Source organism: Zonotrichia albicollis, chromosome 18, assembly GCF_047830755.1.
Source record: "Zonotrichia albicollis isolate bZonAlb1 chromosome 18, bZonAlb1.hap1, whole genome shotgun sequence".
NCBI lineage: Eukaryota > Metazoa > Chordata > Aves > Passeriformes > Passerellidae > Zonotrichia > Zonotrichia albicollis.
The window spans coordinates 8,072,729-8,098,178 of record NC_133836.1 but is presented as its reverse complement, the minus strand read 5'-3'; the positions used below and the strand labels follow the sequence as shown (position 1 = coordinate 8,098,178).

Below are 25,450 nucleotides of genomic sequence, written 5' to 3'. Positions count from 1 at the left end.
GCAAGCTGTGAGTGTGCAGATGGAGATGTTTCCTGCAACTGCAAAATCCATTTAAATTTGTACACTTTAATGAAGGAAAGCAAAGCAGGCCCTGATGGTTTTGTTTTAGACCCACAGCTCGTGGAGCTCTTCGGAAATGATGGTTACTTACAAGTGCACTGTGCATAAGGCTGTGACATGGCAAACGAGTGTCTTTTGACTCTTCAAATCCTTCACTCTCTTTCTCGTTTTTGTCCTAATTCTTATGTTTCTACATTATTGGGTTACGGATTTGAAAACAATAAAATTCTTTTGATTATATGAGTAAAAGGGCAAATGAAGTTTTCTTAGGATAGTGCTGTTATGGTCAGTCTTCCATTTTGATTTTGCAGCAGAGAGAATAATGTTTGAGAAATATTGATCACACCATAAAATACCAGTACAGGAAATAGAGGAAGATGTTGGCTGAAGAGACTGTACGTGAATGTTCTCTCATCTGGATTTGAAAACCCTTAAAGGCATTTAACTATTTTCCTTAGTGCAGTCATTTTTTTACATAATCAGATTTTGAGTAAAAATAAACTCAGCAGAGCAGTGTATTATTTTCTGCTGTGTTGTGGTTGCACTTTCTCAGCTTGGTAAGCAGAAAAGGCACATTATCAGGCCAAACCCATCCTAATGTCCTCCAGTTCAACTCTGCCAGAACCCTCCAGCCTGTGACACAGCCTTTTGCCTTCTGTTGCAGAGGGTGAAGTGGCAGGGGGTGGATCCCTGTCAGAGCCCTTTTCTAACCCGTTTTTGTTTTGGTCATTCTGTGTGTGAAACTAAGGGCTGAGCACAGAGCACAGTTTGAGCCAAAATCCTCAGCACTTCCTAGGGCTGCAGGACATTCTTTGAGCAATTACTTAGTCACACAGTCATGTTTGTTACTCTGACTTCATTTATCCAAATATATGTAAATGTTGTGTTGCCTTCTTCCTCTCTGCTTTCACTTAAGCATTGTTAGTTCTTTTGAGGGGCATTGGGGCAAAGTTCTTTAAGTGACTTTTTCTTTCATTCAGTGATAGGATGTTATCAACATCAGAGTTAGATGGAATGCACTTTTAGACCAGGTCTGAGAGTTTCAGAAACACCTTTCAGACACAACAAATTGGGAAAGGTTGTTGGGGTTGTTTCTTTCTCTCCTTATGTGGGCTTGGTTTTATTATTAGCAGTAGAATTGTTTTAAAGCAGCCTGTTAACAAGCTGTACTTCAAACACACTGGAACAGCAATAAAAACATGATAGAGCTGAGCTTTACATTTCCAGCGTGACTCGTTCTTCCTCCAGTTGGTCAGTGGTAATTTGGCAGGGATGATAGTTTGATAGTGAAAAACAAATAATCATTTTGGAAAGAAATGGTGAATTGAATGTGATAGGGATGTTCTCATTTTTGTCCTAGCTTTTGGAAGCTTTTTTTGTCATCAAGCCTCTATGAATGTGAAGTAATATCAGTGCTGCAAATAACTGCTTATAAATAAGCAGTTGAATGCAGATGAGTGCAGTTGGAAGAAAATAATCTGCAAGCTCAAATTTTGGATTTCTTGCTCTAAATTTGCCATGTTACAAAGAGAGCTTTGTGTTATGGATGTGCTGTGAAAGAGTGATATTAGAAGTTTAGGTAGTCAATAGTTAAATGCTGAAGTAATACTGAAAAGAATACTTAAAACATTTGGCAGTAGATTCTTTAAAGTTACACTTCTCTCTACTGTTTCATGGAACTGCCCTACTTTTAGAGCATCAATAATTTAAAATGAAGAGAAGCATATTAATAAAGAAACTAAAAGCAGAAAGAAATCAGGAATAGAACAATCTGCAAGGCATAGATATTGATATTAAAGCCTTAAATTTGAATGGAATTGATGGTTGCATAATAGTTTCTTTTGAGTTACATAAAAAGGTGGATTTTGCATCCTCTGTGGGGGTCAGCACGGTGCCTGGGGTGGGCTGCTCAGCGGCAGCGATCAGGAAGGGCCGTTCGTGTTTGCTCTGTTAACTCTTGCCTTGCTCCAGAGAGACACAGAGCCTTTAACCATGGAGCCGGTGCCGGGTCCGTGCCCTGTCTGGGTGCGCTTTAGGGAGCACAGGTTGGGGCTGCGTGTCAATTCCTGCTCATTAACGTGTTCTGTCTGCGTGATAAAGACAGCAGGGAGCTGATACAACTCAGCCAACCCGCCCCAGTGCAAGGATCAGAGCAGGGAATTAGGGAGTGTAATTGGTGGCTGGTTATCAGCTTCTTCCCTCTGGGGGAAGGCAGATGGAAGCACTTCCCTCCAGTCACTCAAGCTTCTAGCACTTACCTAACCTGCCGTGGGAACCCAGAGGAGAAGCTGGAGCTGCTTTTCCTGCTCTCCCCGGGGATGGACAGACAGTGGCCCCCACAGGCTGAGCAGCAGGGACGGGCAGGAGCCCCTGGCTCGTGTCAGAGCTGCCTTCCAGGTTCGTGGAGGATACGAGGCAGAACTTGTGCTGTCAGCCCAGAGCAATGGGATGCTGCCTTAGCTGAAGAGTGCAGCTCGTGGACACTTGCATTTTATGAGTAAATACACATTTTTCTAGCACAGCATGATCCATCCCATGGGACAGAGATAACTTATGGGTTTTCTTAGAAGCATGCTTTATTAAGGAAATAAGGCTTGTATGTTCACAGTGTGTGTATGTGGCTGCATCTGCCCATCTCCCATACCCGTACATAGGATTCTAGTACCTGTTGCCTGCCTTCCATCAAATCTGACAGATGGTAAAAGTCTTAAAGATGGAAAGTTATTCTGCAGGTTTCACAAAAATAGGTATTTTGCTTGAGTGAAGAGATCCTGTGTGCTGCTCCACTGGGGAAGAGACTGTATTGGGTCACCTGTGAGAAATCAGACTCCCTGAGGAGACACGGCATGCCCCAGTTTCACAGATGGATTTATTGCTACTCCTGAGACTAGAAATGTGTATTTGTAGGACACCAGGCTCTGTTAGTTCAGTGGCTTCTTGTTCAGGGGTAGGGATCTGCAGCCCAGAGAAGAGTTGGTGCTTTACCAATTGAGTAGGTGTAGAGCTCAGCTTGTGTTGAAAAGTAGTACTTCGCCAGCATCCAAGGTTTTTATAATGCTTTTTCTGTTGATGCTTTGTCAGTTTTCAGCTGCTGATCTAGAAATGAAAATAACTGATTGATTTGGTATTTAATGAAAATATTTTATGCCATCTTGTTATGGAATATGTCACAGCATAATGTAGGTTGAAAGGGACTTTCTGAGGTCACGTAGTGCAACCTCCTACTCAAAGCAGGGCTGATGTCAAAATTAGACCAAGTTGCTCAACATGTCCACTGAGTATTTCCAAAATCTCCAGGGATGGAGATTCTACAACATCTATGGGCAGCTTCTGGTTTTAGTGTTAAACCAATTGTCCAGTGATACTTTTCCCCTTAAAAACGTGAGAGTTTGCCCTGCTGCAACTTGGGACCATCCTCTCTTGTCCTTTGTACTCTTTGTCTCTGAGAAGAATCTGGATCACTGTTCTCAGTGATTCCCCTTTATGTGACTTAAAAGAGCAGTTGGATATTTTTCACCACCACCCCTTTTCCCCCTCCTTGCCTGTAAAAACCCAGTTTTTTTCAATTTTTTTTTCTTTCATGTCACATCCTTCAGCTCCCTATGCATCCTAATGGTTTTCTGCTGGATTTGGTCCAGTACTGGAAGGGAGGAAAACTGGATGCAGAATTCCAGATGTGCCCTCACAGCAGGAATCAGTCCCTTGACCTGCTGGGTGTGCACACAGCACAGCCCAGTCCTTGGTCAGCCTTCATCACTGGGAGCTGGCACTGCTATGGATGAAGTTGGATGTTGTTCTGGTAATTTGGAGAAGGGTTTCACTTAAAGTGAATTATTTTAGGAACTTTCAAAATAATATTGGGAAAAAATCCCAAACCCAGAAACATTTTATTAAGTGATTTCAGTTGTATTTTATTTTGATTTCCAGATCACTCAAATGAAGTGTATGGAGCTATAAATGTATTCAAAAATATAACTTCTATGTTTTTGTGTTGTAAGGGAAATAAAAATAATAGTGTAATAATATGAAATTCAGCAGTGTAGTTCATTTCAGGTGATTTATCTGTGTGAAATCTGTGTTTTATTAGTTAGCAGGATGGTTATTAAAGATGCTGGTTTGCTTGTGGATGAATCTCCTTTTCAGTAGAGAGCTTGTTTTCCTTTGCTTTAGTACAACGTTTGGGTACATGTTTGAGCTATTCTCAAACTCATCTTTTCGCACGGTGCACAAAAAACCAAATGCAGTTCATTGTCAGCTTTGAGCAGGTAGATGGGTAAGATAATTACAGCTTGTACTAAATGTCACTGATTCAGCTAGCGTGGTTTGATTTGGTTCGTTCGGTCCTTGGCAGGGTTTCCTGCGCTCCATCGGGGGGCAGGAGTTGGTTTCTGTTTCACAGCATTCCCGTCCCCACCCGTTCCGGAGCAGGGACAGCCCCGGCTCCTCCCGGCTGCCCGGCCTTGGGCCGTGCCCCTCGCACTGCTGCGTGCAATTCTGCTCTGTGCGTGTCTGTCTCGGAGAAAGGCTGGAGCAGGAATATTTTTCTGTTAGATTTGGGCAGAATCTTCATGGCAGTCCAGTTTTAGCAGAGTTGTTTGTGCACATGCTTTTACTGTCCATCTGTTTGCAGTACCCAAAATCACAACCACCTAAGCTCCCCAAGAGAAAATCTCTTCTCCTGGAAGTCCTTCTTTTGTATTTTAAAAGAATTTTCATAAAATACTGAAATACTCTGTGGTGATTAGGATGCAAATGAGAGTTTTTGTTACATGGTGGAAAGTAATTGGTCTGTGTTGTGGGTATGTTTTAAGTACGAGCAGCTCGCAATTAGGCTGCAGTTTATAATGTGCAATTACTTCATTTTGCAGTTTTTCTTAACGTTTGCAGCTGCCACTGCAGTACTTCACTTCTTGCTTCTTCAGAAGGAGGCAGATTGCTTCACCAAATATTGCTGATGTGTCCTGAGTAAAATTTCAGGTCATTTGAGCACTCCAAATCAATACTCCCCAAAATGCTTCAGTCCGGAATTTGCCCAGTTTTATTGGGATTTGGATGTTGCAAAATATCCCAAATGACATTCAGGTTGACTTTCATATTGGATTTTTTTGAGTGTTTCTTAATTGTGAAATAGCTTCCTTTCAACTACTGGAGCCAACATGTCTTAGTGCTGATACCTCCTCTGAACAAACCACCAAGCTGTGAATATGCTGAGGGTTTGCTGTTGCCATGTCTCTTTAGAAACATGGAAAAACATGCAGAAAGTGCCTTGTAATCTTACACAAAGGGAAGTAACTGCTGATAGTGGTGAGATGCACACTCAGTGCTCGTGGTTTGGTTGGTTTGGTTTGCAAGGGAAATACTGAACCAACCATGGCAGAGTGGACAGTGGCAGTGACCTTGTTTTCATCAGAGCTTTGGGATAGTTTTCATTTTGCGCTGATGTTTCTACATCAGGTTTAGAAAAATCTGCTTTTGAATGTGCATGGATGATTTTGTTCTGTTTTCTGTTGGAATGAAATACTGTGAACTATCTCTTCTGAAGATTTATGTGGTGTGGAATCAATTAAATAAGCTGATTTTAGGAGGAGTATCTGGGATATAAGTCAAATTAGAACCTTAGCAGACAAAAGACTAAACCACACTGGAGGATGTGTTAATCCTATCACCACTCACAGCTCTCTGGTAGTGCTCTGCCTTCTCTCTAGGAAAGGGGAAGTGTTTCCTGCACACAGTTATGATTCCTGCTTTGCTGCTTGGGGATATGGTAGTTGTTTTCCAGGCTCTGGAGTAACAGTGATGATGTTGCTGACCTGTCCTTTGCTGTCCTGGTGGATTTTTGCTGCCCCTTGAGGAGCCTTAAGCACAGGGCAGGAGTTGGGCACCTCATCCAGGGCTGTGTGGAGGCTGAGCCTTGCGGGGCTGAGCTGTGCTGATCTGGGGCTGTGCTGCTGCTGCAGGGGCAGCTTTACCCTCCATGCTTCTGCTCTGTCACTCCCTCCTCTGGGGCCTGCACAGCTGGAGCATTTGCTGTGTTGGAAAGCTGGTGTAGCTGAAGAGTGACTTCATAAAAAAATAAAATTGAAATGATGGACACAAAGCCCTGTGAGTGCTGGTGCTGACACAGGAAGGGAATAGGACTGTGCAGGTAAAAGCTTCTTCTGTTCCTGCTTCAACTTGGAGCTGCTTTAGTTCTCTGAACTGACACAAAGGCACTGCTCCAGCAAAAAAAGTGAGAAAGGGCAGGGATGTGAGGCATAAAAGGGAAGATGAACCACAGCCCCTCCTTTGAATTCACTGAGACCTTAGGTTGGCTCATGTTGCTGAGCTCTTACAATTTTAGCCCAAAATTCATTCCCACAGGAATTTATATACAGAGGAGAAAAATAGTGCTATTTAATATTGTGGTATTTTATCGAAAGCAGTTGGTGCCTTTGGAATTAATTTATTTCACAGATGCCAAGGGGCCTTTAAACGTAGTGAAGTTTGTTAAATTTGGCATCAGTGCTATCAAAGGAAATACTGGCAGTGGAGAACCAGTAAACCTCTAAAATAAGGAAGGGAAGTGGGAAGGGAAGAAGTAGATAAAGTGAGATGTAAGAGCTTTCTATTTTCTGAAGACCAACTTGAAGTGGCAAAAAACAGAGTAGGCATATGTGGTGGTTTGAAGTCAGTGTTGTACAGCTAAAGGTATAGAAAGAAAAATACATGCTAGAAGAGAGTGAGAGAATTGATTTTTTTCCAAACAACTAAGATTAATCAAAGCACCATAAAATTAAATTACATCTTTACCCAAACAATACAGAACCTTGGGTGAAATAGCCAGTATTTTTCTAATGCCAGTATTGAGGTGTAGTTCTAGAACTGCTGCTCTTCATGGTTCTGTTTAGTAGGTGCTAACAAAACACAAATCATCTGGTCTGCCACACCCAGGATTATGAATTGACTGAGCTTCTGGCAAAAGTAATTAATTTAACAGACTCCATTTTGCATGACTAGCTGTTCGTTTTCAAAATCCTAGGAGTGACTAAGGAATTATACTATTAAGTAATTATTATGTGCATAGTAAGTAGCTTGAAATTTAATTTTTTGCAAGGATCCATCAAATACTACTTTTCAAATTCTGAAAAATAAAATTGTGTCTTTGTAACCTATTAGAGCCTAGAATGGTTTGAGTTGGAAGGGACCTTAAGGATGAAGTAGAGGCAGCCCCTGCAGGGACACCTTCCAGGATGCTCCAAGCCCTCTCCAGCCTGGTCTGGGACACCTGCGGGGATGGGGCACCCACAGCTGCTCTGGGGAACCTGTGCCAGTGTCTCACCAGTGCTAATTAGATTCATTTGAGCAGGTACCATGAAATGAAATGAAAGCAAATCTTAGGAAGTTATGAAGGTGCCTTAAGAATTTATGGTGCGAAGGGCAGAAACCTGCAGTAGATCAGATCTGAGTAAAATCACTTCAGAGTAATTATTCACCTTTGTCATGGGAGGAAGGAGTTGGCGTAATTGCAGCAGGAAGCTTTGCTGTCAGAATAGGTTTGGATTGTTGAAAGGAAGGTGCCTGAAGCAGCAGGGGCAGAGGGGAGGCAGTGCTGGTCCAGTTTGACCCAGAAAGCCTCAGAGGTTCACTGAAAGCACAGTGGGGGCTGCAGCTCCAGTCCGTGCTATGAACCTCTGATACAATAAAGGGCACTGATTCAGAAATCATATTTCCTTTCTCCCTTGTTGGTTTTTTATTTGTTTGTTGTTTTTTAAAGAATGTAATAGTGAGATACCTCCATTTTCATGGATTGCTGACTTTCCTCCATGGCAGGGGTTAGTCTGTAAAATTAAATGTTTAATGGAGGAAAGTAGAAGTGTTTTAAGATGCCCCTGTTTCTGTAGTTTATTTCCTGAATTCTCAGCTGACAAACCTGAGAAATGCTTTGTTATTGAGAACCTCTTCTAGAGAAAGCTGAGAATTCAAAATGAAACTGTGACATGGGTTGTCTTTTTATAAATAGGTTTCTTGAAACATGGCAAATATATCCCAATATAAGTAGGCACTTGTTCCTTCTAAAACCAGGTGCTGATTTTGTAAATTAGTGCTAATAAAAAGTCTAATGAATAATACACTTGTCTTCAAAATATTATGAATAAATGGAGGACAGTAACAAATATTTCTAGTAAACGTAGGTGTTTACAGTTGGCTACAAAAAATACATTCAACAATGTAAAAATGACACATTACTCAGTGTCCTCAAATAGTCTTTGACTATTTTTGTCCTTTTTCCAGTCTTTTCTCTTTATTAAAAAAGTTGTACACTGTAGCTGCTCTCTGTGGTTCAATCATGTAGAAGAAGAAAGTAATTATTCTGAAGAATCTGCAAAGGTTAACATCTGATTATTAAAAAAACAGCTCCAAACAAAATACCCAAAACCCTCTGCAAATCTGCACTTTTGCAATCACCTTCCCCATCCCCAACAATTGTAGCGAACAGTCTGTTAGGGTGGTTGTTACTGTGTCATGATATTGCATTATTGTATTTACAGGAGTCTTAAAAATAAGTTTAAGCTATTTGCATTGTAACTTGATAAATGTCAGCGTGTTGTGGAAATGTCCATGATTGAGCTAAATGTGGACTGAATGAAAAAATTAAAGATCTCTGTAGATCAGCTTGCTTGCTGGGAATTATTTTTGCCTTCCCTATTCTGTGGGTAAGCCGAATTACCCAATATTTCACAAAGATTCTTATCTCTGGATATGCCCTTGGAATCATGTTTCCACAGCAACACAAAGCTACTGATAAAAAAAAATCCCTTTTAAACTTCAAATCAGTCTTTTATTTAGAGTTGTAATTAGGATGTTTGCCGGTAGCATTGTGCATTTTGTGTGTGTGCTGAGAGCAGCCTGTAAAACAGGCACGAGGTGAATAATCCTGGAAATGTTGGGAGAACATCCCCGGTGGGGGAAGGAGCAGGGAGTTGTTGTGGTGTGCAGGACCAGCCCCGTGTGGGACGCAGGCACTGCCGGGGCTGGCTCCGCTCCCGCAGCGTGCTCTCACTTGTTCAGCTCTGCCCCGGTGAAACACGCGGGGAACAGCAATGGGCGAGGAACGTGCGGCCGGCATTGTGGGCAGGAGGGGCTGAGCTTGGCCCTGGGCCACACGTGCCTGGGGAGAGCTTCCCTTGCCCTTCCCTTGCCCGCAGTTCGGGCATTGCGGCCCGGGCCGCGCTGTGGGCTCGGGGCCGCGGGGCCGCTCTGGTCACTGCTCCTGGAAGCAGCCCCGCCCTGCGCTTCTGCTTAAAAAGGAAGTTGGTACCAGACAGCAGAAGGATAAAAACTGGCTTTAGAAGTTATGTGGTGCAACTTCTTGGGTTATAAATGCTCATTTGTTTATTTTGTTTTACTTAGTCAAAACTTTGTTATGTATTTACAAGATACTTAAAATCGGGAATGATAAACTCTGCTGCTGGGACTTGTATTGATTTTCACGTGATGTTGCAAAAGTATCTAAATAACGGTGCCATTGCAGGTGCTTGAAATAGGAATAATGTTGTGGCTACAACAGTTGGGCAGTTGCAAAATCTATATTTAAATTTATCACATTACAGATAAATAGCACTCACAGTTCAATGGTTGCTTCAGCTTGTGAGACTGCACATGATTGGGGTGGAAATAAATCCTCCCTTCTAAATATTGAAAGTGTTGGTGTCTAGATTCATCATAATGGGATAGTTCTGTGGGTGATGATCAGTACATGTGCTTAACGATTAGAAGCTAAAAGCAATAAACTGGCACTCCAAGAGTTCTTAATAAGAGACCTGTTATTCCCACTTTACAGATTTTTTTCTTCTCTGGGAAAAAAGTCAAGATAATAGAAAGTATTGCTGACTTCAGATGTCCCAGTTAACTGCTTCGTTGCAAATATAACCAGCTGTTGTTTGGTTTAGTAGAAGCTGTCAGCCCAGACAAAGAGGTTACACTGTGCACACTGGGACAGCGCTGCCAGAATGCAAATAATCTAAATTTAGGATATGCTGTGGAGCTGATCCCGGTCGGACTGCAGGGGGAGCACGGGCGATCGGAGTTGCACATGAGCTCGGTAATTGCGGCTGCAGCCCGCGGGGACGAGCCGTGCACCGGGGCCTGCATTGCTCCTTCAGGGCGGTTTTGTTTGCACACTCCGAGCAGCACATTTCTGCAGCAGAGCTCTGGGACGAGTGTGTCAATCTGCTGCTGGCAGCAGGCAGTGAACCGTGGGATGGAGGGAACGCTTGGGAGTGGCTCAGTCTGCCCTACAAAGGACCCAGCTCTGGGAGCTGAAGGGGTTTCCTGCATCGTCAGTCACTTATTTCCATAGGGCTTCATGGGAGGGCTCTGGCTGTAGCCTGACACTCCAGTTCCACTAAAGTTCAGCCTCCTGTGCAGCTTTGACACTTTCCTATAGCACGTGTCAAATCGAGAAAGCAGTTTTGAAGGGTCACAGAGTTTACTTAAGCAATATGTGCTTTAAGGGCTGTGGCTGAGAATGTGAAATGGTGTTAACTAGGTAATACAGATGCTCAGTGTACCTGCATTATGCATGACATTTAAAATATTATGCACCAGCAAGTGTACGTGACTGCTTGTATGATTAGCTTCTTGCTCATAGAAGTTGAGATAATCTCTTGGATGTTTAATCAACTTACAGAAAGGCTTATATTTCAAAAAATGTGACATCAGAAATAAATCCAGTGTCCCTTTTAATTTTTCAACTGGATAACATTTCAGTTGTGCTCCCCTCAGCTGAGGCAATGGAAGCTTAGCTGTGCAAGAGATGACTGTATGGAGAAGGTACCCTGGAAATTGATTGCATCTTGATTCCAGATATGCAGCTTTTTTCCTCAGTCAACCAGGTGTATTATAGTTGAACCATCAGAAAGCAAAATTAGCCATCCTTTTCATTAGCCATCATTTATGACAGCATAAACCTTTTGCTAAGCAATGCTTAGGCCTGTAGGTGAAACACTACAAGAGAGGAAATCTTGGTATGTTTAATTGATGAAATCATGTTCATTTAATCTGTACAAGGAAAGATAACGTATTTTCCATCAATAAGCAACCCTTGCAAAGCATTAACTAATTTATCAAATATTTTAAGAGACTGGGAGCTTTTATTTAAGCAGCATCAATGGGTAAATATTGGCATTTTGCCTTTTTGTACTCTGCATAGCTGCTGTTGTCCAGTCCTTTGAAAGGAAGTAAGATTCTGCATTGTGGCAGAAAAAATGCTCAGGTCAGTACAGAGGAGGAGGCAGGAGGTTTGTTTATAATGATGAAATGGCCCATAGGATTCTTTCATTTCTTTCCCAAATCCAGGTTGTTCCTGCTACAGAGTTATTTCTGGTTTTGTTTTCTGCCTGTGACAGACCTCACTGGTCTATTGTAAACACCACAGGTGATGAGCTAAGAAAATTACTGGAGCCCAAGTGCTCTTGGAGGCGATGCCAAGTTCCACTTACAGCACTTGGTTATTATCTATTTCGGGACTGAGGAACTGCTAATGTGTTATCTATACATATGCAGCAGCAACAGTTGTAATGAACACTTGCTCAGCATGTGGCATTTCAAAGCTCCCCACGGAGCATTTGAGTTCAGTGTTTCTAGAGGCAAATAAATGGTGCAGGTCAGGGTTGGGGATGCAGGCAGGTCAAAGGGATTGAGTGGGAAAACTGCAAAAATGATGTTACAGTTACAGATGTAACTGCATGTACTGTATGAAGATCTTCCTGATGACCCTAATTGACTGAATTATATGCCCATTTGAATAATGAAAGTGAGAAATTTTAAACAGTTTTGCATCCAGTGATGACAGTACCATCTCAAAAACACCCTGTTACACCATAGTTCTGCTGAGTTGTCAAAGAGCCTTGATGTGGTCAGGTATTTGAATTCCTCTAAGTTCTCCTTTTTTAATTGGATTTTTGCATGTTATTCTGCTTTACCTGGTCACCAGGCACCTGGACATCTCAGCACAGAAAGGCAAATTCAAAGTGTATCAAAGAAAGTTCTGGGACTCAATTGTAGGAAACTGGTAGGATGTAAAGCCTCCTCAGCTAGTATGGTTCTTTTTTTATATTAAATAGTTGAGGCTAACAGAAATGTATGGAATGTAGGCTTGATTATTTTTTAATTTCCTAATAATTCAGTAGCAGGCCTGAGTAGGGACAAGAATCATACAAACACATCTAAATTTTAATTAATTAAATTAACATATACTTATACAGTAGAGGTTCTGATAATGAGATGCTTTGTCATTTTTATGAACAAGACCATAGAAAACATACTAAAACTTGTTAGGATTCATAGTCCAGAATTTAGAAAATCAGGTATGATATTTAGAAAATCAAGTCTCGGCTTTTACTGAGACTTTCAGTTAGGCTCAGGCTGTGATACTCTTCATGAATGCATGGGCATGTTGAACAGAGATGCTGTTTGTTGAGCCTGTTTGTTGGTGTAGCTGGGAATGGAGTTCTGGGCTCCTGGAAGGAGCCATGGAGATGGAGGAGGCAGAGAGTTCCTCACCATGGCTCAGTCACTGGGATCCCCACTGTGCTGCTGCCTGCTCCCACCCCATCTGTGTACCTGGTACAGCTTTCCTCAAACTCTGCCTACCTTTGGAATTGCCCTTGGAAAGGTGTCACAAATTCTCCATCCCTTTTGTTCTTCCATGTCTGTTGTGGAGGTGCTGACAGTGTAGATTGAGGGAGGCATGAAAGATTGTGACAACTGCTCTTGCTTGTGGGTCTGGACACAGGATGTGGTATTGTGCTGCTCAAGAGATGATTTCTGAAGGGTGAATGGGTTAACTCTGGATGAACTTTCTCAAACTTCTGATGATTGCAGCATGTAGAGAAAACCTCAGGCTTGGTTGTTGCACAGGCTCATAAAGAGCACAGATAGAAATTCCTTTTCCTTTGTGCAGGAGCCACGAATCAGAGACTGCAAGTCAGCTGGGAAAGCCAGTGGGTAGAGACCCAAATAGGCTGGGGAAAGAACAACAGTGCTTTGTCAGTTCACCTAACTAAAAGATGTGTCACTGTCACCTCTACCCATTTGATAAAAATAAATGTAAACAAAATGCACCACCCCTGTGTTAAATGAATTCACATTCTTTCTTTCTGAATTTAATTAATGTTCTTTGTAATTGATGTTATTGATTCTCTTCTAGTTCTGCTTATGATAACGTCAACAAAGTTCGAGTTGCTATAAAGAAAATCAGTCCCTTTGAGCACCAGACATACTGCCAGAGAACTCTGAGAGAGATCAAGATCCTGCTGCGCTTCAGGCATGAGAATATTATTGGAATAAATGACATTATCAGAGCTCCAACTATTGAACAGATGAAAGATGTGTATCCTTTCAAAGTGTTTCTGGCATCATTAGTAATGGTTGCCTCCTCTCTTTTGATTGTTTCTTCCCCTTCATGCTCTTCCTTCCCAAATATTAATAAAAGTTGGCTTCTATTATTGTAAATCAAAAGGAAAGTTAATAGTATTTGATCAGTTTGTAGTTTTGATGTAGATGAGCACTAGTTTAATTCTTTCTTTTCCATGAAAAAAGAATAATTTCAATCTTCCAAGGCAAAGAACTCAACATTCTAGAGAAGAATTAGTTTAGTCACATCATTCTAAAACTATATTTGCTCTTAGTAGAGCTGCTGTTACAACTGGTTGCTTTGATGAGAAAGTCAAATGTCCAGACTCTGCTATAATTGTCTCAAATGTTCTTGAATTACTCGGGAAGAAAATTGTACTCAACTCATTCCTCTTGAAGCAAAAAAGACCAAAAAAGCCCCTTCTTTTAATCTTCATTACAATCTTATTAAAAAAATAATCTGAATGAGTATATTGGGATTTAATTTTGGTAAGAGAAGAACTATTGTGGTCAATGTAGCATAATAAATATATATAGAGTAGAGAAGGACAGCTGAATTTTTAAAGTGAGGAGATGGTAGGGAAAATTGATCAGAAATTATGAGATCTTCTACATTCCTGCTTTTATGCAATTGCAAACAAGTATCTTGGAAGCTTATTACTCATTAACCAAAAACCACCCTTTGTTTCTTGGCAAGCAGGATAGGAATCAGATGAAATTGAGATTCCAATAAAGTCAAGCTCTGCTATGAAGAAATAGAGGTTTATGATGATTAATTTGAGAGGATGACATGCTGGTGCCTTTTTATTCTATAAAGGGCTGCATCATGTATCAGGATTGATTGGATTCCAAGCTTCTAAAGCAAGAATCAGAATCATAATTGTCATCAAACATCCAAATAAGAGAGAAAAGATGTTCTAGAGGTTTCCTTGGGTACTGTATGTTGATGCCTGATATGACACCAAGTTTTTTTGCTGCCTTACATCTAATACCCCACAGATACATTGTGCAAGATCTTATGGAGACAGATCTTTACAAGCTCCTAAAGACTCAACACCTCAGCAATGACCACATTTGTTACTTCCTTTACCAGATTCTGAGAGGGTTAAAATATATCCACTCAGCCAATGTGCTTCACCGTGACCTCAAACCTTCCAACCTGCTGCTTAACACCACGTGTGATCTCAAGGTGAGCTGAAATTTCTTACAGATTTTCCTGCAATGGTTTTCATAAACAAACTGCTGTAACCATGAATGTGAGGTTTTTACTGGGTATCAATGTGATTTTTGTCCTGGAAAGATTGCCAAAACATTATTTGGTTAGATAAAATAATTATCAAGATTTGAGTGACTAAGAATCTGTTAGACTGCTGTAATGAGTGCATCACTGTTTCCATCTGGAGGCTGACTTGGAAACAGCCTCTTTGAAAGCTGGGTGAAAATACTGATCTGAAGCAGCATCATGTTTACCTCAAAACTCAGAACTGTGTATGTTTCAAGATTTGGTTTCTCTGTTTACACTGCTAATGTTTTGTTGTTGGAAAAGGACTTCATATTAGTGGGCAGCTAAAGCAGCATGTGAGATTCAGTGCTGATTAAATGCATGGCAATTACTTAGGGAGGGAATGTTCCTAATTTGCATTTCCAGTGATCAGCTCTGTACTCGTTAATACTACAGAAGGATGAGCTTAGAGCTGTTATGATTCTTGGAAAATGTCAGCTCAATGCTTAGTGGCATTCAGTAAAGCAAACCAAGTGTGAAGAAACAGAACAGAAATAGAGAATAAAACTGAAAACATGCCATTCTCTACCTTTCAGTTGGTTTTGAGTCTGTGATTGTAGTTATTACATTTCTCCCAGTGATATGAGGAGAGCAGGATTGCAAAGTACTGCTCTCCATAACACAAAGAGCTGTTTAGCCTGGGAGATGCTGCATGAGGAGCAGAGGGATCCAGTAGGATTTGCCAACATTGATACATTGTCAGTGGCACAGGGACAGTGACTGGGGAGCAGCTGTGCTCACTCTCTGTACCTGCTGTACCCTGGGAGGGAGGAGGGAGCAGGTGAAGTTTACTTGCAGCATTGTTAAGCTGTGGAATTTGGTATCACAGAGCACTCTAGATACTGCAGTTTTTAAAAAAAAACACCAAGCAAGTTAGCAGAAAAACCCTCATTGAGTGCTCCCTGTGGTTTAGAGTCCCACAGTGGCAGATCCATGGAAGATGAGAGAGGCATTGGAATTTGTTTCCCTTTTCAATGCATGTATTTCATGTATTTGCTGCTGGCCACTGATGGAGTTGCTGAGTTACAGTGCTTGATGCCAGGTGGTACAACTGTGTTTGTTGAATGCTGTGTTGCTCCTAATTACCCTTTGATTTTTAGTGTAGCTCTAACTTTCTCAATAAGCAAACCACAAAATAAAAATACTCTCTTCAAAGAGTGAGCCAGTTGTGGGCTGTACAGGTTTGTCACAATTCCAAGAGTGTCACACAATCCCTTGCTCTTTTTATGCTGGTCCATTCTAAAGACTGCCTACATGCTCAATTCTGCCTATATAATGAACACTCACAATTATTAAATGACCAAGAATTGTTACTTCCTACAGCAGGCATGAAAAGGTGGTGAGAGGGATTTTTTTAAAGGAAAACTGCAAGTTAGTGATTGTTTCATGATTTTACCAGTTACTCAGGAGATGCAACTGTTTGAACCACCATCTTATCAGTAACAATTAAACTTAATTTTTCTGTTTCCTTTTATACAAATACACAGAGGTACAGGCTACTCAACAATGCAACTGCAGATATTTCAGTACATTAGTAGTACTGTTGGTGTCATTTCATTTACTTAGTAAATGGTTGCATGTACATGATCCTCCTAAATCTTGCCATCTGCTTGATAGCTTCATCCAATTTTAAGCCATCTCTGTTTAAAAAACCCTGATACTGGTTGCAAGAACATTGTTTCCAAGAAGTGGAAGCTAAATATATAGATAGGATGCTGGTTTTATTCATTATTTTAAAATTTATTAAGCCGGGAAGTAATTTCTTCTGTCTCAGTAGCATCTGTTCTGTCTCTCCAAGGCATGAAGTACTGACTGACATACCTGAGTCTTTCATCATGTAGTTTTTTATTCTCTGCTATGACTTAGTGAAAATGCCAAGAAAATTGGCCTGTTATTATATTGTTCTCAGATTATTTATTTTTTTATTGTTTTCATTCACGTGGAGAAGCCTAAAAAGCAACTCCTGGTGCTTTGCCTGCTGTGCATCATCATTTGCACGGGCCCAGTGTCCCCAGAGCCCCTGAGCAGGGCAGCTGCTCTCTGGGTGTCCTTGGGCACAGGGGGAGAGGCTGGGGCTGCCCTGCCCAGCTGCAGCCAGGGCTGTGCCTGCCTGTCCCCCTGTGCTGTCCCCCTGTGCTGTCACCCCTGCCAGCTCTGCAGCCAAAACCTTCCTTGCAGCTTCAACCTTGAAGTCTTTCTCACTAATGGTGTTTCTGCTTTTCTGCTTAACCCGTTTCTGCTCCAGTCAGCAGGGGCTTTTTGTCATTTTAATGATCTCTCTTTGTCATTATTCTTCCTTTCCATCCCATGAGCATTTTTCTACTTGAGTTGAGAGATTCAGAGGCATCTTCTGTAATTCAGTTCTTGCTTTTCACTGTGGACCAGAGAATGTCTTTCTTCTTTTGTTTTAATGTGACAAACCCTAGTGCTTTGCTTTTGTGTAATGCTGAAATTCTGCACAAGTCCCTTTGCCTGTAATCTTATCTAGCTTTCTCGAGGTTAGGAGGAGGAGATTACAACAGTTTTGCCTGCTGCATAATTATTTTCTGAAGTCTTTAAGCTGTCCTCTACAGTTTCTTCGTTTCTGTCTTCAGAGGAGGCTCTTCTGATTATTTGTACTGAGTCTCTTTATGTAAGCTAATTGCACACAAGGCAGCTGCTCTGTTCCTGTAGCCTGGCAGAACCTTACCTTGCTTTAGAAAGGTTCTTTTTGGGGTTGTTTTCTAAGGATCCAAGGAGCTGGGTTTATTTTTTTAATATGTAGCTAAAGTAATGGCATCCAGCTTGGCTTATGGCATTCACCATTGCCTTTTCTTCAGACCCTCTGTGGCACAGTCAGCTGCTGAGCCTTGTCCTTCAGATACAGCTTTCAGTCAGCTGAAGGATTTCTTCCCTAACTGATCTGGCAGTTATTTCTCTGACAGGGTGTCCCTACAGGAAAGTTAAGAAATATCTGCCAGGGCAAAGAGAGGTTTCTGTGGTTGTGGTAGGATTTTCCATTACTGACTTTATTGACTGCAGCCTATTTTCACTTCACATTTTCAATATAATCACTGTACACAATTAACTATCTAAGAGTAAATATTATAAAGCAAATGTAGCAGAGGAACCTCCCACTGTTTGCCACTCCTACATTTGATGCCTGGTTTTCCTGATAGTATGTATTCTTTCATGGAAATACACTTTGTGTGGCAATCATAACCTGGTGATTTTTTGGGGGGGAAGCAGAAGCTTGTGAATGTGTCTAATGTGCCACTCAACAACCTTGCCATTGACCTTTGGGATGGTAAGAAAGGAGCAGCTGCTCTGCTCTGCAGCAGTCTGTCTTCACATTTTCAATTTTCCTAATTTCTCTCTAGACACTGAATAGCTCTGAAAACCATGGAGCTTTCTTACCAGAGCATAACTAAAACCACCTTTTACTTTTTGCTGAACTCACTAGTCTAAATTGGTGTTTGTTTTTCTTTTCATAGTTAGATAAAACTGTTTTCCTTATAAGGGGTTGAGAAATATTTTCTTGCTTGTGTTTTGTTTTTTGGGATTTTTTTTTGTCTTTTAGGCTTATGCTTCCTTCAGCAGCCCATAATCTCTCCAGCCTACCATTATCTCATGATTGGATAGGTTGTTTCTTCTGCAAAGATGCAGTTATGATGATAGCTTTTGTAAAATAGGGTGTTGAGCTTGGTTGCATATGTGTTGGTTGCTAATTAGGTTTTCTGTAAGTCTTAATTGCTATTCTTTTTGTTTTCTGGTGAGTTTCTGAGAGGTTGGAGCAGTGTATCTTTGCCTGTTTGCCAAAGGTGCTGTAAGCAAGCCTGTAGTGGAACATAAATTGTGAACTGTTTCTTACTTATTCTTACTGGCCTCTGAATGGCAGTTGGATGTTCTTTGTAATTGATCCAAAACATTTTTCTTCACCTTTGTGCAATAACTTTTCTAAAAGCATAGGTTGCCATCTCTGCATTTGTGGGTGTTACATTGATTGGGGAATGGTGAATCAGTAATGTTATAGTGCTGGAATTCTGTGTCTAATGGGCCTTTTTTTCCTTTTTACTTCTCTCAAACCAGATTTGTGACTTTGGATTGGCTCGCGTTGCAGATCCCGACCATGATCACACAGGATTCCTGACAGAGTATGTGGCCACACGTTGGTACAGGGCTCCTGAAATCATGCTGAATTCTAAGGTAAGGCCACAGGGAGCTGCTGGGGTGCTGCTGTTGCTGCTTTTTCCCTTGTGAGTTCCAACTGTGCTTGGAACAGCGAGCCCTTGTGTGTTTGTAGGATCAGAACGCACGCACAGTCTTGGGGAGGAGTGGGCATGGTTTCCAGTAGAGCTGCTGGCTTGAAATAAATTGTGATTCCAGAATCAATTACTGGGTACTAGAACTGAGAAATCACGTGCTCAGCTTCCCACACCTCCAGTTCCTTACCAGTCATGAGACTGCTTCCATCACCTGCTGTGCCACTGAGCAGGCAGGACAGGAGTGCTGGAATGAGCATTCTGCTGCTGCCTCCATCGAGGCTGCAAATGTTGCCTTAATGTCATCTTGACATCTTAATTTAGGTTTAGAATGTATGATGAGGGTGAATCTGATTCTGAATGAAGGCATGAGACACATAAAAAATGTGTCAGTCTTAATTGCATTCCTATAGTCTCCAGGCAATCATTCCTTTGGTTTTTGTGTATTTGGAATTACTGTTGAGTTCTGTGGCCGTTTAGGTGCATCCAGTCCTTGTGTGGGTGGTGGGTGTCCTTCAGAACCCCTGGGTTCACTCCCCCAGCCAGACACCTGCTAGCAAAGCACCTGGGTGGCACCTGGAGCTGTGTTTGACATTCTGGGACAGCTCTTGTTCCTGTGGGATTTACAGCTTTTCCCGTTGGTGTGTTTGTTTTGGTGTGTCAGTGGCGTGTTCCAAGCACTTTAAGAAAATAGACATCTGACCAATTAAGGGTGTATTCCTCCAGCTTCTTGTGTTTTAAACTCACATCTTGTATTTTAAACCCTCAATGAGGCCACAGCACTGGGCTATCCACATCTGTTTATCAAAGGCATCACAACAAATATATTTTGTGTTTGTAAGAGGGTGGTCAGGTTTAAAACTCCTGACTTAATGTGTGATTCCTTTTATGATTCTGGCACTTTGAACCCAAATGGTGAAGGGATGGCATCCTGAGGAGCTGGAGCCCAGTGGCTGTGGGGTCAGTGGGACAGAGGCTGCCCAGGCAGGTGGGGCTCTGTCACTGGCTGGTGTCACTGCTGTGACATGCCCAGGTTGGCCATGCATGGGGATATCCCACTGTTGCACCCCAGGGACTGCTGTGCTCTCCTGCCTGCACAGGGTGCTGTGCAGAGCAGCCAAGCAGCAGCCATGGGTTTGGCCATTTCCCCTTTGCCAAAGGCTCATCCTGGAGTGCAGCTCAGATCCCCTCAGGGACAGCTCTTTCACACATGTTCAGCTCTCTGTCAGGGGCTGTGCAATTCAGAATACCTGGTTTCCAAAATGTTTTAGTTTAAATTGGTTATAGAATTAGGGAATCTCAACAATTTGCAGTTGGTAACAGATTTAGCTAAACTTAAAAAATCCTTTTTGAAAACTGTCTCTTGGAGAATTCAGTTCTTGCTACCCCTTCAAAGTAGTGTTTTGATATATGGTTCTTAATTATTTCATTTGTACAGAAAAACCAAACAGTATGAGCAAGCACGACTCATCTAACAAAGAAAAAGATGATTTGTGTGCACTTCCACAGTTTACTAAAGTAACACATTGCTGCTATTATACAACAGTTTGACAAAAATGTGTTTCTGCTTCACTTGCAGGGTTACACCAAGTCTATTGACATCTGGTCAGTGGGCTGCATTCTGGCAGAGATGCTCTCCAACAGACCCATCTTCCCAGGAAAACACTACCTTGACCAACTTAACCATATCCTTGGTAAGCTTGATGGAAAAGCAGCATTCCCACATCCATCTGTCTCTCCATCCTTTCTGCCAGCTGGGCTGGCCTTTCTCCAGTGGGTCACTGCAGGGTGTGTGTCTGCTCCCCCCTCTTGTGCTTTGTGCAGCAATTGCTACAGGTAACCCTTGTTCTGGGGACAACTGGAGAATACTTAGCAATTTATTTACTACATCAGCAGACATATTTTTAAAACAAAATTTAAAAAAATAAATTAAAAGCTCATATATATTATTAGGTCCAGGTCAAATTTTTTTAAAATTTCTTTAGGTACACCATTTACTGGGATCTTTCTAAGAGATTACAGATCATTAGAAAACTCAGATCTATTTATTTATTTAACACATGGTTTTTAGTAAATGTTTCTAAAAACTGCTCAGGTGTTCTCTATCCTTAAAACATTTGGTCTGAAATCCCCTTCCCAGCAGTTTTAATACTGAGTTTTAGCAGATAGGATACAGCTGTGTTAATGTGATTTTCACAGAATGCATTTCTTTGTATTCATATATTGTTTGTATCCATATTTTTAGGTATACTTGGATCCCCTTCCCAAGAAGATTTGAATTGTATAATAAATTTAAAGGCCAGAAACTACTTGCTTTCTCTACCACACAAAAATAAGGTACCATGGAACAGGCTGTTTCCAAACGCTGACCCCAAAGGTATTTTATACTCTATTACATTGTATCAAAGTAATGGCAGGAGGGGAGGTTCTATAACCTAAGAATTTATCTTTATATTGGAAATAGAACATGCAGGTGCCTCAAAATAGCACTGTAAATCTAATATAAAATCATCAACCAGCACAGAGCCCTCACACTAGTTTATCTTTTTAATGCAATTTTAGTAACTCTAAGATTACCTGTTGTGGAGTTTGGTCTTTAAGTGACTTGTGAGATCCAAACTCTTGTCACTGCCCTTGGAAGCACAGTTCATTATTCAAGTGCTGATCATCAGCACTGGATTTCAACACTGGCATCAAACAAGTCTCGAACTTTGTTTCTAACACCAGGTGGGAGGCAGCTGCCTGCTGCTGCCCTGGGTAGAGTTTGCAGACTGTGAGTCAGTTGTGGGTTAAACAGGGTCTCCTCAGTGGGTGGGACCCTTAGGTACCATGAAAGCTTAAAATTTAATGGGTTAAAAAATTCAGTGAGGATGTGTGGAGCAAAAGTTATAAAAGCAAGGAGTATAATAATTGTTAACCTTTCTTAACAAGGCTTTAGTAAAGGGTAAATATGATTTTTTTTTTTTTGCTAGATAGCTATTAGTTTACCTTTTATATTCAGCTTTGTGCAGTTTAAGGATGGTTGTGTTCACAGTGCAGTGCTCTTTTACCTGCTCTAGCACAATTCCTAAGTCACTTCTTTTTTAACTGATATGATAATTTACTCTTAGTGGATATGATCAGGTACTGAATTACCATGTAAAAGTTGATTTCTGCAGATGGAACTGTATGGAGCTGATTATCCCTGTCATTGAGGAAAACAGCAGTGATTTATTCTGCTTTTCTAGCAGTGCTCATCAGTGTGAGAATCCTCCCTGTGGGCTTTGACAGCTCAGATGGCAGCAGTGCTGGTACCTCAGCTGAGGGGGAGTGTGCCACTGGTGCAGTGACAGCCCCAGGGCAGCTGTGCCAGGGCAGCTGTGCCAGGGCAGCTTTCAGGAGCTGGCTGGCACTCAGGGCAGGGCCAGCACTGTGCCCTGTGCCCGCCTGGGGCTGAGTGAGGGAACCACAGCAAAGCACAGAGTGATGGATCCAGTGATGGATCCAGTGATGGTTCCAGTGATGGATCCAGTGATGGATCCAGTGATGGTTCCAGTGCAGGCCTGAGGCTTTTGGAGCTGGGTCTCCTGTGCAGTGCTGGGTGTGCACAGGCCCAGAGGAGCTCCCTGCAGTGTGGGGTGATGGTGATGGTGCCTCCTCCCTCCCCAGGCTGTGCCATGACCTGAGGTCACAGCTGTGCTCCTCTTCCTGCTGCAAAGCTGCAGCTGCTGCGCTGCATCGAGAAGCCTCTGTTAAAATTCTGGTTCATAAATGATGTGGTGAGGAAAAGCAGTGTGATGGAATTTAGGATACTGCAGGTATCTTAGGGCTTCTTGCTCCTAGAATCAGGTTTTTCTCTTCTTGGAAAAGGGAAATGTGTTACAGGCACAGTAGCTGACCAACTGCAGTAGCACTGATTTGTGATGTCTGTCCAGAGTTTCACCAGACCTCACTCTGTCTTACTGGGTCTTCAGGTTCTTTACGGATTCTTTCTAAATTGTCTTCAACAGACTTTGCCTGAATATAAATGTATTTGCATCTTCTCTGGAGAGTATCTTCTGTGCTGCTGGTTGTGCCAGAATATTTCACTGTGATGATCTAGAACTCCTAATGACTTCTGGATGATATTTTCATCTGTAAAAAGCCAAGATCTTTTACAAGAATAAGAACATATTCATAATTATTTATTACAGAAAAGCTCCATCTTTGTTTGGATTTTGGCACAAAAATCCAAAGCATTTTTCTGAGAGAAGAAAAAGACTCATCTATTTAATTTCTCTAGTAGTTCAAGCCAGATTGTCCTGTAGGATTTGCTGTTTCTTGCCTTGCATCCCTTCTGGGGCTGAAGGGCTTGGGCAGGGTCTGTGCTGGAGCAGGGGGTGCCCAGGGCAGCAGCCCAGGAGTGCTGAGAGGGGCAGGCACGGCCTCTGCCCAAGGTACAGCTCCAGCAGGGCTGCACTGGTGTCTGCACACACCTTGGGCACTGGGTGTTGTCTGGGTAAGGTCAAGGTCTGTGACACTTTTTTGGAGTGTGTATTAAATCCTTGCTCACTTTTTTTCCTCTTAGCGCTTGATTTGTTGGATAAAATGTTGACCTTTAATCCCCATAAGCGGATTGAAGTGGAGCAAGCTTTAGCCCATCCGTATCTGGAGCAGTATTACGATCCAAGTGATGAGGTAAAGACATTGTCAAAATGTAAACATTGATAAAATGATCCAGCTGATTATTTTCTACTTTAGTTCAAGGGTAATATTTCTACTGCACTAACGGAGTTGAAGAACAAATTGCATCAATTTACGACAATTTGTATTTCTCACTTCAGTACAACACTCCGGAGATGCCACTCAATAAATAGATACTAAAGTGTCCTCCCTCTCCAGAAAATGGAGCCTCTCAGCTCATGTGAGGCCTGGTTTCATGGTGTCTGAGGTAAAGGAGGAAAGTGGCTGAGTTTGCCATCAGATTATGCTTTATAAACCTGAATTGGAACTGGCTGGAGTTTAGGTACAGTTCTGAGGAGATCTCTGGCTCATTTTTGTGAAGAAAGAGGGGAGGAGGAAATAACTTAGCTTCCCTTAAGGGCCAGATATGTTTATTCCAATTAAAAAAAATGTTTAAGATATTTTTTTTCTTCAAGTAGATACTGAGTTAAGAGCCTCAAATAAATATTTCAACTTGTAGTTTGGATTTGACCAGCTACTTACTGAGCTTGATGTAAAATTTGGGAAACAAATACCTAAAGCACACATAGGAGTAACAGGGGGAGTTCTGCCTTGAAGACTGCTCAGTGTTAGATATTTTTGTGAAGAACATTTGCAGACTTTTTCCCCATCCATGAAAGGACTTCTTGAAATTGAACAGCATGGTGACATTAAAATAATCATATTTCTTTGTGTTATTAAGCCTGTAGCTGAAGCACCCTTCAAGTTTGATATGGAGTTGGATGACTTGCCGAAGGAAAAGCTGAAAGAATTGATTTTTGAGGAAACTGCAAGATTCCAGCCAGGATACCGATCTTAAATCATGCATAGGTAAAGTCCCAGCAGTGGGGGACACTCGGGCAGGGGGGACATTTGAGACTTTGCTGCTGCTGCTGAAATGTGGGACTTGCCTTGCCCAGTCCAAGGACCTGACCTCAGTCCTGTCCTGTTTCTGTTTGCCCTCAGCAGGGAAGTGTCCACAGGGAATCCAGGCAGCTGTCCCAGGTGTTTACCTTAGTGTAGGTGCATTTAGGGAACAAGAATTGCATTTCAATAGTGCTGCTTAGAATAAAGGCAATGGTAATGCTTTGAAATGCAAATTTTATTTAAAAAAAACATTTTAGGGGGCAATGTTCTTCATATTTTACAGATACATAATTTTATCATGAGACTTCAAATGCTTTTTAAAAAAACCTCCTCCTAAATGTAATGTACAGAGGAGAAATCTCTTAAATTATTTTAAAGGAAAAAACCCATACAGAAAACTTCAGCAGGACTTATCTTTAGTTTTAAGTAGCTCCCAAATAGTGTGAGTAAATAAGAATAGGTATTTAAATATCCATAAATTAATTATGATTAACCTTCCTAGCATTTTGAAAATCTGAAAGTTTAATTTAAGTTGAAATGTACTGATATTCACTGACTGACTTTTTTTTTTTTAAAAGTCAATGAACTTAACTGGTCTTCCTGTACCACAAGGCTTGCAAGTCTCAGGAGTTTCATACAAATTGGTCAAACATGGACTTGATTGGAGTACCTGTGAAACTTGTGTGATACTGATAGGGGAAAGTATCAAAGTTTTATGAGTGGAAAGGAAAAACAAGCCAAAGGCAACAGGCTGCCCTGGGTTTCCTGCTTTGTGCTCTCTGTGCTTTCCTCCCCCAGAGCAGCATTCTGCCATCCCTGCTTTGTGTGGGCAGCTCCAGCAGGAAGGTGAAGTTTTGAGCCAGGGCACTTCCTTGCTGCCAGAAATCCACAGCTCTGCTGGCAGTGTGCAGCAGCTTTGTGGCTT

At 41.7% G+C, this 25,450-nt stretch overlaps 1 protein-coding gene across 1 annotated transcript in view; it reads left to right on the top strand.

Annotated features, from left to right (window-relative positions):
- The window catches only part of MAPK1 (mitogen-activated protein kinase 1), a 33,383-nt gene that overhangs the window by 2,600 nt on the left and 5,333 nt on the right, over positions 1-25,450 (top strand). Inside the window, exons 2-8 of the mRNA XM_074554026.1 lie at positions 13,250-13,432; positions 14,455-14,644; positions 18,806-18,922; positions 20,558-20,672; positions 21,224-21,355; positions 23,525-23,634; positions 24,362-24,489. Coding sequence (XP_074410127.1) covers positions 13,250-13,432; positions 14,455-14,644; positions 18,806-18,922; positions 20,558-20,672; positions 21,224-21,355; positions 23,525-23,634; positions 24,362-24,478 — 964 coding nt within the window. The 3' untranslated portion in view covers positions 24,479-24,489. The remainder of the gene's footprint in view (positions 1-13,249; positions 13,433-14,454; positions 14,645-18,805; positions 18,923-20,557; positions 20,673-21,223; positions 21,356-23,524; positions 23,635-24,361; positions 24,490-25,450) is intronic.